The following is a 13,887-nucleotide window of genomic DNA, read 5'->3' on the forward strand; positions in this document are numbered from 1 at the left end:
TTTTGGTTGTGGAAACTTGGGCGTAGGAACAATGGCATTTGAGGGCAGAGCCCAGGGGTACACAGGGAGCACCCACAAAAGAGACCGGCCTGGCCTGAATGTCAGTAGCGCTGAGGTTGAGAGACCCTGCTTTTCCCATAGAGAATAACTCTGAACATCTTTTATCTACTCTTTTCACACAAAATTTGAAAATCTTTCAGACTTAGGTTTTGTCAGTTCCCATTACATCTAAGTGAGAGCTGTAACTTGTGGGTATTATTTATTGGGGAAAATGTTTATGCAGCTTAAAATCAGAACCTGGCTGGAATCCGTCCACCAAAGCTGTGGACACATTAATTCTGACTCCAAATTGGTCTCTTGTCGGCAGTGTTTGGGCCTCACAGATGGGTAATACCTTCTCTCTTTTGGGCTTGATTTCTCTGAAAACCTCACAGTAGCCCATTACGGCTTCGACAAATTTCAGCATTCCCAGGCCCGCTTTGCTCACAGCTTCCATTTCTTCAGTCGTGGTGTTGAGAGTCTTCAAGAGGACTAAAAGTCAGAGACAAATTGATTTCGACGATCAGTGAGCTTCATCTTGGGGAAATACAATGGGAAACCAACTGCCCCTGGACAAGGGAAGTAGAAGTAGTTCCTTACTCCTCAGTCACCGCGAGCAGGACCCAGACAGCTCTCCCATGGACAGCAGGTGGGTCCAAACCTGAATGAGTTTGCCTAAGAGGATGTTTAAGACGGTGGGGGGGGGGGCACAAGTGACGGCCACCAGGACAGCCTATGACCCAAGCACCTCCATGTGACAACCAGCAGCCATGGGGACCCAGGATGTTGGTGGGGACCCCCAGCTGGGCACCAAGATGGCTCAGAGCAGGCAGCTAACTGGGATTCATAGGCCATCACGGTCACCACCACCTCCACCTGCACCCTCACCCCCAGAGGAATTTCACATAAATGGAAACCTATCTAATCGATACTTGAGTAAAAAGAGTTCTTTGTGTTTCTGTAGCTGTTGTTATACTTTGTGTTTCATTTAGTTTTGTTTTTAAGTGGCTGAAAAAGAGCATTCAAGTTCTGAACAAACCACCGAGATAAACAGTGACACTCTAAACTCATGTGGCCCTTTGCAAAGAGTGTCATCATTCCTGCTGGCCAGGCACATGGGCAGGTCAGGAGTCAGGCAGGAAGAATGCAGACGCTCCACGACTGAAGATCCAGGGGTGGCTGCAGGTGGTGCCATCCCTCCCCCAGGCACCTGCAGAAGACTGTACTGGCAGGTAGCGCAAGAGGAGAAGTCAAGGTTAGACCAACTCTTGGCACCACCATGCCCGTGGGACAAGATGTGCAGAAGGCAAGGCCGGGCGGGTTCCAATGAGAAGGTCCTGTCTCCTCGGGGAGAACCAGAGTGACTGTGGCATCAAACACGCAGCGGGAACGATGGCTGCTCCTGTCCAGCATCCACCCTCCTGCGTCCTATGGCAGTGCTGCCATCTTCTCTGGGAACAATCATTCCTCCTCTCCATCCGCAGGGCCACAGTGACACCATGTGACCACAATGGGAGGGTCTGCCGATGATAAGTCCCCTCCTAGCTCTTCATGCCTGCCCCAGAGACTGAGATGCCAGACTGAGAATGACCCTGGCCATTCCGAGATTTGTCTACACTCACCTCTGATATTTTTAACTTGGCTCTGGGTGATCGCATCAAAATCCATCTCCATCAGTGAGCGCAGGAAATTGGAGTCGGACATCATGCCCTTGGCGGTCTTCCAGTTGAGCTCTTTGTACCCCTTCATGATCAGGATGCACTCACACACCGTCTGCACCTGCTTCGGGGGCTTTGCGAAGGACCTGGCAAGAAAGGGAAGCGTGCGTGGGTCAGCACCCGGCCTGACTGCGAGTTCCAGAAAACGTGGCTCCCCCCAGAGTCCTGCCTCGGAGGTGATGCTGCACGGATGCAAAGGAAGCCCGGTCCCAGTGAGGACCTGGGCTCCTGAGGTGAGCTTCTCCAGGGGCAGGGGCAGGGGCGGGTCTCACCTGTCAGGTGACCAAGCAGCAGAATCATAGCGGGGTGTCATTAAAATGCAAACGCAGGAATCACTAGGTCAGGGTGGAGCCTGAGAAACTGTTTTTAATTACACCTGGAGTGTAATTTAGTCTAAAAGGCAGCCAGCGTCATTACTGTCATCGTCATCACTGGCCTATTTCCGTTTACGATGTAGAGGAAGAAGAGAGCTCGAGTGCTTGGATGGCCTGTCAGTGTCCACACAGCCTGTAGGGTCTGGGGTCCCTGCATCCTGGGCTGCTTCCAGGCTATGCTGCCCATGAATTGTTTTCTTTGTCTGTCATGAGACTAGACTATCACTCTGCTGCTCCAACACCCAGATGTCCGGTGCCTTCTACCCTCCGGGGAACTGGAAACGGGAAAGGAGCAGGAGGATGCACAGCAGCGTGGGTGCGAAGACCCGAGAAGAAATGGGTGGCCCGTGAGCCAACCGCGGTAGGACTGCTTGGCTGCTCGGCTGCCCACTGCTGGGCGGTCGGTAAGAGCCACGTCAGGTCATGCGGACCCCAAAGCCTAACAGACAGACAGAAGCAGAAGGAAAACGATAAAGCAAAGGCAAACGAAAGAAAGGAAAAAGGAGAGAACAGGAGATGACAGGCCCCAGAGAGCACAGAGCAGCAGGGGGGGTGAGGCAGGAGTCCAGCCGTTCAGGAGGCGGCCAGACTGACCCAGGGGAGGGAGAGGCAGGGGGTTGGGGGAGAACCCTACTGCACAGCCGTGTGGAGACTTCCTACACTGGGCAAACCCACACCCCTCCCGGCCCTGGAACCCCCACCCTCTTCCCTGCAGACCAGAGAGGACAGAGGGAGGGAGCCACAGCGCAAGGACAAGCCAGGGCAATGTCTCCAGTGTGAAGCCGATGATTAAAGTAATGGCCCTGAATCACCGGGGAAGGTGCAGTTTTGCCAGGGTTAGGGGCTACGAAAGCAGGCAACGCTGTCAACTGTTTTTCAAAGGTTTTCTTTAGAATTGCTGATGGCCTGGCCCAGGCTGCTGCTCTCTGAATAGTCAGAGGAGGAAAGAATCAGCGAGACGTTTTCAGATACAAGACGGAAAGAGCCCAGGCTTCCGTGCAGGGTCCTGCACCCTTGGGCATGTTAGGAAATGTCCAGGATTCTCAGTTTTCCCATCTATAAAATGAGGAAACGGAACCAAAACTTCTAGCTCCAAAATCCTATGAGTCTGTGAAAGCGAAGTTCTCTGCTATCAGCGTGCAGACCACTCCAGGGAACGGCGCTTGTCCAAACACATCACTTTAGTAATGCCGGATGACAGGGGTGTCCCAAATACTGAGGCTGCAAGTCTGGGAAATGGAAACATTTGTTTCATATGATTCCTTCCTTCCATCACAAAAGAAACTCGGGGTGAGAGATAGAGATGAGCGAGAAAGAGGTGACATGCTGCCCTCTCTGAAGGAAAATCATACTTACAAACCCCACTCCCCACCTCCCTCACTCACTCTAGCCAACACTCCAACTGTCTGCTTTGCCCTCAAGCCAAGCTCCTTCCAACCTCCGGAAGGGCCTCCCTCTAGCCTCTATCCTACAACTGGTGAATCTCTCCTCTCTAGTCATGTCCCCGTTTAAATGTCACTCCCTTCCGTGATTCCCCACCCACCAGACTAGGTCAGGCCCCCCATTATCCACAGTCATGGCCGCAAAGACCTTTCCTTCCTGCCTAACCTGGTCCTGGGTAATTTCCCGTGTGAAGGCCTGTGCCTCTCCCAGACTGCGGGCTCCAAGTGGTGAGGACCCTGCCCGCCTGGCTCACCGTTGCTCAGACCCCACGCTAGCATAGGCTGGGCGTGTGGCAGACACCCAGTGACTGCCAAATGAATGAAAGGAAGGGAAGTAAAGTCACAAGCCAGTCACAAAGGGAGCCTTTTGTACACCAGTGAAACATCCACTTCTGATCTTTACTACCCCCAATCTTCCTGCCCTAACATTTGACGATTCCTGCAAAGGGGATTAAGCATCACAGAAAGGCAGTGCTATTCAGAGAATGAAAGGGTCATGGGATTGTCCAGATATAAGTGCTGAATCATCACATTCAGCATCCAAGTGACTGAAAAGAAAGCCAGGCTGCAGTCATCTGGAAAAAATAAAATTGGGTCCAAACTCACATTGAACCCCAGGAAAAATCCCAATGAGATCAAAGATTTAAACTATAAAAGTACAGGAAGACATCATGGGGAAATTATTTCACAATCTTCCAGTTGTAAGACATTTTTAAGTATGACATAACAGCGAAAAGCCACAAAGTAAAATATTGCTAAAATCTGTCACGTAAAAATAAAAATCTTGTATATGGCAAACACAAAGACACACAAAACTCATAAACAAAGTTAAATGGCCAGTGACAAACTGGGAAAAATATCTGCAATTCACATGTGGATAAAAAGCTAATTTCCCTATTATATAAAAATTCCTTGGAAATGGATAAGGAAAAAAAAAGCAGCAATAACAACAATCCAACAGATAAATGGGCAAAGCTCATAAACAGTTCACAGAAAAGGAAATAAACATGACTTTTACACACAGTTCTCACCTATTAAGAAAAAGGACACCTGCGTTCATAAGGTAAATGTACATTAAAACTACACCTATACCATTTTTTCATCTCCAAAACAAGCAAAACCCCACATGGTTAGCAGTGCCCCCTGTTGGTATGAGTATGAAAAGGCAGGCGCGCACCTGGGTTACCAGGGGAGTGGAAACTGGTTCCCCTCCCACAGAAGGTGTCAGCCACGGACACTGCAAACGCACACACCCCTGGACCCAGCAACTCCAATTCTGGAAACGTGTTCTTCCAGTGAACTTGCCCAGGTACTCAGTGACGGATGGTCAGGGCTATTCTCTGCCTCACTGCAAAGACAGGCGAAAGACTGGAAACAAGCTCCAGATTCAGAAACGAGGGCTGGCTACATCAGTGACGGCACAGCCCTCCCGTGGAATATGATGGGCGATTTAAAATGCCGGGGAAATTCATCACATGCAGAAGGTCTCCAAAATGTATTACGAAGGGGAGAAGCCAGATGCAGAAAAATACGCACAGTGTATCACTAATGTGGGAAAAGGAAGGCAAAAGAATACTCAGGTACGCCTTGTTCTACAAACCCCAGAATCCAAAGTCAGGAGCTGAAGAGACTCTGGTGTATCTGGTCTCTTGAACAAGCATAAAAACTCTCTGGATGGATATATGAGAAATGAATGGCAGCAGTTTCCTGCCAAGTCGGGGGAGAGGAGCTGAGCTGATGGGGGACAGCGGCAGGAGCTTTTCACAGCATGTCACACTGACGCTGGAACTATGATCCTATCTAATATTTACATGGCACTGACTGTGTGCTCAACCCAGTTCTGAGAGCTCTTTATAATAACGGCTCATAACAACCCTGATGTTGTGGGGACCATTATTACTGTGTTTCCCAGAAAACAAGACTTAGCTGGACAATCAGCTCTAATGCGTCTTTTGGAGCAAAAATTAATATAAGACCCGGTCTTATGTTATATAAGACCAGGTGTTATATTATATACGACCGGGTGTTATATTATAGTAAAGTAAGACCGGGTCTTATACTAATTTTTGCTCCAAAAGATGCATTAGAGCTGATTGTCCAGCTAGGTCTTATTTTCAGGGAAACACGGTATGATCCACATTTTACAAATGAGGAAACTGCAGCACAGAGAGGTTAGGTGACTTTGCAAAGGTCACACAGCTTTCTCAGGCATCCGTCTCACACCTGTTTCAGGGGTGATACAGGCACACCATCTAACTGCAGGGGACACATATCAAGCGGTCCATGTGGTCCCATGGAAACCCCCTCTCCCTTGGGTTCTCCGAAGGACTCACAGCCCCCTCTCTCCAAATAAATTCCCTTTAAAATTACTTCCCAACTCTCTGTTCCACGATGTTTTTATGCTGCTGACCTGGGAGCGGTACCCAAAATTCACCTAACCTGGTGGCCAGATATTTCCCTTGGCAGCGTGGATGTTGACAGCCCCTCCCACAACGCAGCCTGGTATTTCTACTCTGCTCTGGTACCTTAGTCTAAACTTCCACCGCATGCTACTGCCATATTAAAACGGCCATCCTGACACCTTCATTGGAACCACACTGCAAAACTGAAGTAACGACTTCTTGCTCCCAAGAGCTACTCAGCTCCCGTCTTGGGACCAGCTAACCCTTCTGTTCAAATTCACACGTTTCACTAACAAACAAACAGTGAGAACACAGCCTTCAACAAGCAACGCTGCTCAGCTCCCAGGAAAGATAAGCCCAGAGAGCCCGCACCATTCGGCCAGAACCACAGAGCGGAGTCAGCTCCTGGCCTGGGAACAGGAGCCCGTTTCCCTGACGAGACCTGACTGTGGGGCCAGGAGCCCCTTCTTAAAATGAGGCCGTGCTGGGGAGTGAGGAGTGGGCACCCTGAGGATCCTAAACCGGGGAGATGTGTGTGGGCCTGGCAGCAAAAGGTCAGGGAATGGCAGGCAGGATGGTCTCCTTCCTGGCTTCACCCCTGGTGCTAGACTTACAAGCGAGATCTGCTAACAGTGCCCCAGGGAGACAAAGCCTGCGGGGAGAGCCCCACCACACCAGCCCCTTTTCCTGACAGCACACAAGCCCTCTGGCTGCAGGAGATGAGTCACTTTACAGACTGATCTGCAACATGTCTGGGGCCACACTACAGACCCACTCTCACCACTGCTCCCAAGCCCATTTGGCTAGAAATGGATCTGAGTATCTCCCATGTGCTCTCGGCTGTGCCGGGCTGTTGCCAGCAGGCACTGACCTCTGCCTCGGGGGTGTCCCATCAGGAGGAATGACTCACACAGCCCCTCCTCTCCCATACAACCTGCCCAGGAACCCAGTCTCCTTCTGTGAGTCGGCCTCGGTTCAAGGCCACAGGCCCAGCTACCTATCAGCTGGCGGGCCTGGGGCAAGCCGCCTGCTTCCCTGGGCCCCACTTCCCTCAGGGAATAACAGTTCCCACCAAGGAGAGTGTCTGGCATTGGGACCGGCACAGGGCAGGGCTCCATTAACGCCTAACGGCCACGACTGTCATAACTGCTGTCAGGAGCCGCGCTGGCAGACCAGCCCAGCTGAACAGGGCCGTCCGTTACCGTATCTCGGTCACATCTGACTTGTCCAGCTTCTGCAGCTCCAGCTTGGCGGCCTCTAGGACAGGCATGACCTCGGCGAGAGCCATCTCGGCCTCAGCCTTCTCCACTGCGATGATCTTGTTCTGCTCCTCTATCTCCATGGCTTTTTCTTCCGCAAGCTTCTTCTTCTCCTCCGCTGTCGGGGGAGGGGGACGTCAGTGAAGCCACGGGGTGTGGGGATGATGGACCAGAGCCAAAGCAGTGTGCAGCCCTCGAGGGTCCTTGCTGGGCCATAGGGCATCTATGGAGCTCGGGCCAACATGGCGGTCTCAGGTGTCCCCACCAGAACAGAAGTGCTCAGAGTACACCGGGTCCCAACACCAGGACGGCTGCTCCAATTCTGACCCTCCCACCCGTGTCCCAGCCACTCCATATCACGTGGCATCAAGCAGCCCTGCTTAGATGAGGACACCGAGGCTGCCCTCCCTGGGTTTTGACTCCCTGAGATCTCTCTGTCCCTTCAACACCTTGACCTATGTAAGTTCAGGCCCAGCTCAAAAGCCACGACGCCTAAAGTGGCCTGCCCCCTCTGTCACTCTCCATCTCATCACTCTTTATTTGCTTCAGGACACTGATTGCATCTGAAATTTCATCTACTTACTGGCTCACTGATTGTCTGGTTCCACTCATGAGAATGTAAGCATCTCCCCAAGGGCTGTAACCCCAATATTTAGAATAGGACTTGGCTCAGCAGGTGTACTGGGTTGAATAATGTTCCCCCCGAAATTCAAGTCCACCCAGAAGCTCAGAATGTTACCTTCTTTGGAACGAGGCTCTCTGTAGCTGGAGTTAGTTAACATGAGGTCACACTGGGTTAGGGTGAGCCCTAAGTCCAATGACTGCATCCTTCTAAGAAGGCCACGTGAGGACACAGGGTCAGAGAAGGAAGAAGGTCGTGCAATGATGGGACGCAGAGGCTGGAGTACCCATCTATGAGCCAAAGAATGCCCAGGACTGCCGGCCACCACCAGAAGCTGGCAGAGGCAGGAAGGAGCCTCCCCTGGAGCCCCTGGAGGGAGCCCGGCCCTGCTGACCACGCCTTCTTTTCAGACCTCTGGCCTCCAACTGTGAGAATAAAAGCCTGTTGTTTGAAGCACCCAATTGGTGGTGCTTTGTGGTGGCAGCCTCAGGACATGATTACAGTAGGTATTCAATAAATGCACACTGAATTCACCATGATCTCCTGCTGGGCGTTCTCTGGAATTCATCTTCACAGTAAACAAGCAGGTGCAGGTGGAGTGTCCGCAGTGGGGGAGGCGGGGTGGGGAGATGACATTCCCACGCCCGTCAAATCCTTAAGCCACCAGCTCTGGGTCTGCACACAGTAGGGTCTCAGTGCTTACTAAAGGGGGCTTGACACCGACTCAGAAAAAAATGGCAACTGAAGTGTCAAAAGATGCCACTCTCAGGGCCGACCGGGGCTGTCCCCAGGTGGAGCCGGGTCCTGTTGTGTGTGTGTGTGGGGGGGGGTGCCCTCCCCCACCCAGAGCTGGCCCCACACTCACCTATGGCCGTGTTGGTGGAGATCTCCTCCAGCAGAGCCTCGCAGGCAGCGGACTTCTCTGCCAGCACGACCTTCTGCTCGGCCAGCTTCAGGTTCAGCTCGTCCAGCTGAATGGTGGCCTCCTTCAGCTTGTCCAGCCCCCCCTCCAGACGCTTGCACTGAGCTGCGGACAGAGAACACCAGTATTCACCACCAAGGTGGGTGCTGTTCCCAACAAGTCCGGGCAAGCATTCCGTGGCCTCAGTGCGATTCATCCAACTTGGGCTCACGGGGGGTGGGGGAGAATCATTCTCCTAAGATGTCAAGCATCTTTCAGGGCGTCCACTGCCGTATTGGGATTGCAGCAGCCAAAATGAATATATTTCTGAAAACGGCCCTTCGTTTGGCCAACAACCAGAGCAGTTTTCAAAAGCATTTTGCAACAGAGCACATTGCTGCCATCAAACATCTCTAACGCAATGAAAATTTAGAGCTAAGAAAGTTCATGGGGCAACACAGAAAAATAAAAATAGGAGAGTGCCAGGGCCCTGCCCACACTGAGAATACTCTGAGAGGCAGTGAGCCCTGCTCTGCCTCAGTCCCGAAGGTGCCTCTTGCTAAGACACGTCTGCTTAAAGAAAAGATCGGAGCGTGGAGCCTTCCGAGTTTATTCGTCAATAATGACAATTTCTGTTCACCATCCCCTTCCAAGTCTTACCTATATTATACTGAGTTTTCTCATCCAGTAATTTCGAGTACGTGTTAATAAAATCAAGGTAATTCTTGGGAGTTACATAGTTGCTGCGCCTCAGTTTCTGTAGAAATTGTGTGCTGAATTCACCCACGGATTCGTGGACCAAAACCACATGTTCTACCAGACCTTCTATATTTTCTACTGGGATCATCGGATTATTCCCTGAAGAGGAAGGAATGAAAAGGGTACCTCTCAAAGAAAGGAAACAAGCAATTCCCCAATAAGATACAGTTCCTCACAGGACCCAGCAATTCCACTCTGGGTGTGCGCCCAAAAGAATGGAAAATGGAGGCGAGCAGATTCCCACATGCTAATGCTCGCTGCGGCACTGATCACAGTAGCCACAGTGGAGTGACACGTGTCCATCCACAGGTGATGGACAAATGGAACGTGGTCCATCCACACAGTGGAAGAGGCTGCAGCCTTAAAGAGGAAGGAACGTCTGACACACTGCTGACCCTCAAAAACATGTTAAGTAAAAGAAGCCAGACACAAAAGGACAGGATTCGCCTTACACAAAATGTCTAGAATAGGCAAATTCATACAGACAGGAAGTAGACTAGTGGTTGCCAGGAGAGGGGGATGGGATGGGGAATGGGGAGTCAGGGTTTAAGGGCACAGAGTTTCAGTTCTACAAGACAAAAACTGGCCTGGACATGCATGGTGGTGGTGGTGGTGGTGGCTACAACATGTGGATGTAATTAATGCACTTAAAAACTATGCACTTAAAAATAGTTAAAATAGAAAATTTTATATGTATTTTACCACAAGAAAAATGATACAACAAAGTTTTAATAAAAATAAAGGAAAAGAGCAGTTATCACTTGCTGGTGGTTCTTCTGATCCATGCTGGTATTTTCTCTAAGAACACAAGTCTCTTCCTACTGGTAGCAAGGTCTGTCTCCCGAAAGGCTAAGGCCCTGTGGGGGGAGGGGCTTGGGATTTCAGGAGAGAAATTCACCCAGTGTCCCCACTGCAGCCCCTGCGTCCAGCACACACTGGGCACAAGGTGGATCCTCCTAAAATCTGTCGAAAGAATCAGTGATCACACCCAGGAAGATCGCACCACTCAGGTTATCTAACAGATGGTAAAATACTTTCAACTTGAAAGCAGAATCTGTCTCAAATTTAAATGAAGGAGGGGGAGACTGGAACATATCCTTTTATCCAGATTCTATCTTGAATTATACCAGGGGCCAGCAAACCAGAGCCCACGGGCCAGTTGTACAGCATGTATAAAAAAAACTCTGCCTCACACATATCCATACTTTGGGGCCCAGTCATTCCAATTCCAGGGAATATGGTCTAAGGGAAGAAATCCTAAGGAAATTCCATGCAGCGTTATTTATGACACTGAACCGCTGAGCGCAGAAAGCAAGCCTAAGTGCTAAGGCATGGAAATGGCTAATGCTCCTGTGGAAACTAAGGCACATCTCTATCAGGGTCAGCAAACTACGGCCCGCAGGACAAACCCATCCCAGCACCTCTTTTTGTAAAGTTTTACTGGCACACAGCCACACCAATTCATTTCCATATTGTCTATGGCTGCTTTCATTACGCAACTGTATGGCTCACAAAGCTGAAAATATCATCCAGTCCTTTACAGAAAAAGTTTGCTGATCCCTGAGTTACATCGTCAGGAAAGAGTCATTCTCTTAGCTCCTTTCCTCAAAAAACTACATTCTGCCTGTATAGGAGGACTAATTATTTATTTATTGAATACGTATTTATAAGGGTGACACTATTTACCCTGTCACCTAGTGTCATTAATCTTCTCAAGTTAGGTCCAGGAAAAAAAAGTATTCTCCTGAAGATAAACTGACTTGCTTTCTTATTTCAAAGATGAGAATTAGTCAAGGCAGTCATAACGTGTTTGAAACTTTAGGGCCAATTCAGCGCAGGTTAATAACAGTTTACCAAAAAGTCCTTCAGGCATCCTTTGGGTCAGGGGTCGGCATGTTCTTTCTATAAAGAGCCAAACTCTAAATATTTACAGGCTTTCTGGGCCGCAGTCTCTGTTGCAATTACTCAATTGCAGTTGTAGCATAAAAACAGCCACAGATACTATGTTCATTAACGAGTGAATCTGTGTTCCAATAAAACTTTATTGACCAAAATAAGCAGTGGGTCACATTTGGTCCACAGGCCGTGATTTGCCGACTCCTGCTTTGGAAGCTACTTAATCAATTTTTATCCTAAACTGTCTCCGTAAGTCCTCTGAAATCCCTATGGAGTAGAACACAAAATGAACCAAAAACATGCTAACAGGCTAAAAACACCATTCATGTCATGGGGGTTAATAGCACTTCGACCAAAATTCGAAGTGACAACAAATGGCTTTGTTACACCATTCATGTGGTCCCCGTTAGCTGTCACCTACCTAAAAATGACTTGGCGACTGCATGCAGGGCTTGGGGGGGCCAGGGCATGAACCAGTCGATGCCAGTGTTGTTTACTATCCCTTGAAAAGAAAGAGACGAAAGAGAGCGTCACTCTGCAGTCCTGAGACACTTAACAACATCGATGCCATCTTAGTACCCAACAAATTGGTGAATGAGCTGGACGTGTCCAAGAGTAATTCAGCAAAAGCGGGCTTTTAACCTCAGCACTATGGCTATCCGGGCCAGATAATCCTTGGTGTGGGGGCTGCCCTGTGCCTTGTAGGGTGCCAAAAAGATAGCAGTAGTATACCCCCCGTCACACCTCACGTGACTACCAAAAATGTCTCCAGGCGGTGACACATGCTCCCCGGGAACGTCTGTTCTCGGGGCAGGTACTGCACCTTCCATGGGGCTGGCAGACTTTTCCCAAATGGCAGAGAGCAGACAGCGGTGCTGCACTTGCTATGGGCCTTGCACCTAGCTGAAGAGTGAGTATTCCATGGTATGTATGTACCACGGTTGTTTTTCCTGCTTGACTTCTCCCAGAAGTGCAGAGCAGTGTAGGTAGTATATGTACCCACCGTGCTGGCTGCCCGCAGCACCGTGATCCGTTACCTGCGGGTCACCGTGCATGGTGGTGTTTTCCCCTTAGAAAGGTGACCAGTGTACATTTGGTGGGTGTTGTCACCTGGAAGCAAATACCATGAGCCTCCTCGTTTCTCCCTTTCTTGAGTGTGCACTTACAGAAGATGTGGTGGGACCGTGGGCAAGGTGTCAGGACGTCACCCACATGCAGACAACACAAGAGCCTGTGGCATGTGGGAGGGGCAGAGCGGGGCTCATTTGACACCGCAAGGCCCAGATTTCAAGCACATGGCCATGCCGTGCTTTACTCTACTGGTGGGACCGCAAGAAGTGCACTGCCCCCGAGGTACACGCCCTGCCGAAGGGGGAACATGGATGTGCGGGCTCCGCTCCGGGGCACCTGGGAAATTTCTGCACCGGGTCCTCAAGGTGTCCCCCACCGGCGACATGCCCAGAACGATGTGCAGGTTGCTGGCACTCTTGTTCACAAAGTACTGCCACACAGACTCCTTGGCCGGGCCCACCCCTTGCTTCATAGCTTCTTGTCCAATCTGACTGAGGATAGATTCCTTTTCATCTTCGGGAAAAAGCGCAGGTACGATTCCTAGGACACAACGACACCGGGGTTTTTATGTCTCAGGGCTATTAACTCTCTAGGCACTGAAATGACAGAAGCACAGCGTCACGGGGACCGTCCAAAGAGCAGGGCTGGGGTCCCGACGCTGAGACCCAAGGCTCACTCGCCTGTGAGAAACCCTTTGAGCCTCAATCTCCTCATCTGCGAAATGGGAATAACCAACGCCTGCTGCCCACCTGGGAGGGTTATCATGAGCATCAAAGCAGGGGTTCTCATTTGACCCCTGAGAGACAGTTAGCAATGTCTAGACATTTTGTTTGTCACAACTTATGTGTGTGTGTGTGGGGGGGGGCAAGCTGGGTGGTGGCTGATGTCGTCCAGTGGGTAGAGGCCAGGATGCTGCTGAACACCCTGTAACTCCACGGACGGCCTCACCACAGAGAACGACCCTGTCCCTAACGTCATCATACCGACGACGGACACCCTGCAGCAAAGCTAAGTGCTTCAGAGAGTTGCAGAGCTATTAACTGACACCATTGGAGTCTTCATAGAAAATACACCCTGAGCTCCACGGAGAGAACAGGGATAACACTTACACATTTGTGACCCGTGTATGAAAAGACCCACGCCAGGCTACTTCCGTAGCACTTAGCACTCGCTTCCTTGACAAACTAATGCCCTCTCTGACGTACCACTTGGATTTCTCCTTAGGGAAGCAAACTCCACGGGCCCCAAATGGCACAGCCCCAATCTGGTCGTCCCCATCTTAGTAAATGAAACCAGCCACTCCAGCTGAAAACCTTGACATTCTTCCTCACTCGCCCTCACCCCAACCATTCTAGTCCTGCTGGATCTACCTCCAAATATCTCGGGAATCCACACACTTCTCAC

The 13,887-nt window shown here is 50.4% G+C and overlaps 1 protein-coding gene across 1 annotated transcript in view; it reads right to left on the reverse strand.

Moving 5' to 3' along the window:
- DNAH10 (dynein axonemal heavy chain 10) overlaps positions 1 to 13,887 on the reverse strand; it is a 114,919-nt gene that overhangs the window by 17,001 nt on the left and 84,031 nt on the right. The window contains exons 53-59 of the mRNA XM_033098368.1: positions 12,820 to 13,023; positions 11,834 to 11,914; positions 9,418 to 9,615; positions 8,722 to 8,883; positions 7,178 to 7,352; positions 1,662 to 1,843; positions 395 to 531 (exon numbers count right to left, since the gene is read on the reverse strand). Coding sequence (XP_032954259.1) covers positions 395 to 531; positions 1,662 to 1,843; positions 7,178 to 7,352; positions 8,722 to 8,883; positions 9,418 to 9,615; positions 11,834 to 11,914; positions 12,820 to 13,023 — 1,139 coding nt within the window. The remainder of the gene's footprint in view (positions 1 to 394; positions 532 to 1,661; positions 1,844 to 7,177; positions 7,353 to 8,721; positions 8,884 to 9,417; positions 9,616 to 11,833; positions 11,915 to 12,819; positions 13,024 to 13,887) is intronic.

The sequence above is a fragment of the Rhinolophus ferrumequinum genome, chromosome 25 (assembly GCF_004115265.2).
Source record: "Rhinolophus ferrumequinum isolate MPI-CBG mRhiFer1 chromosome 25, mRhiFer1_v1.p, whole genome shotgun sequence".
In the NCBI taxonomy this organism is placed as follows: Eukaryota; Metazoa; Chordata; class Mammalia; order Chiroptera; family Rhinolophidae; genus Rhinolophus; species Rhinolophus ferrumequinum.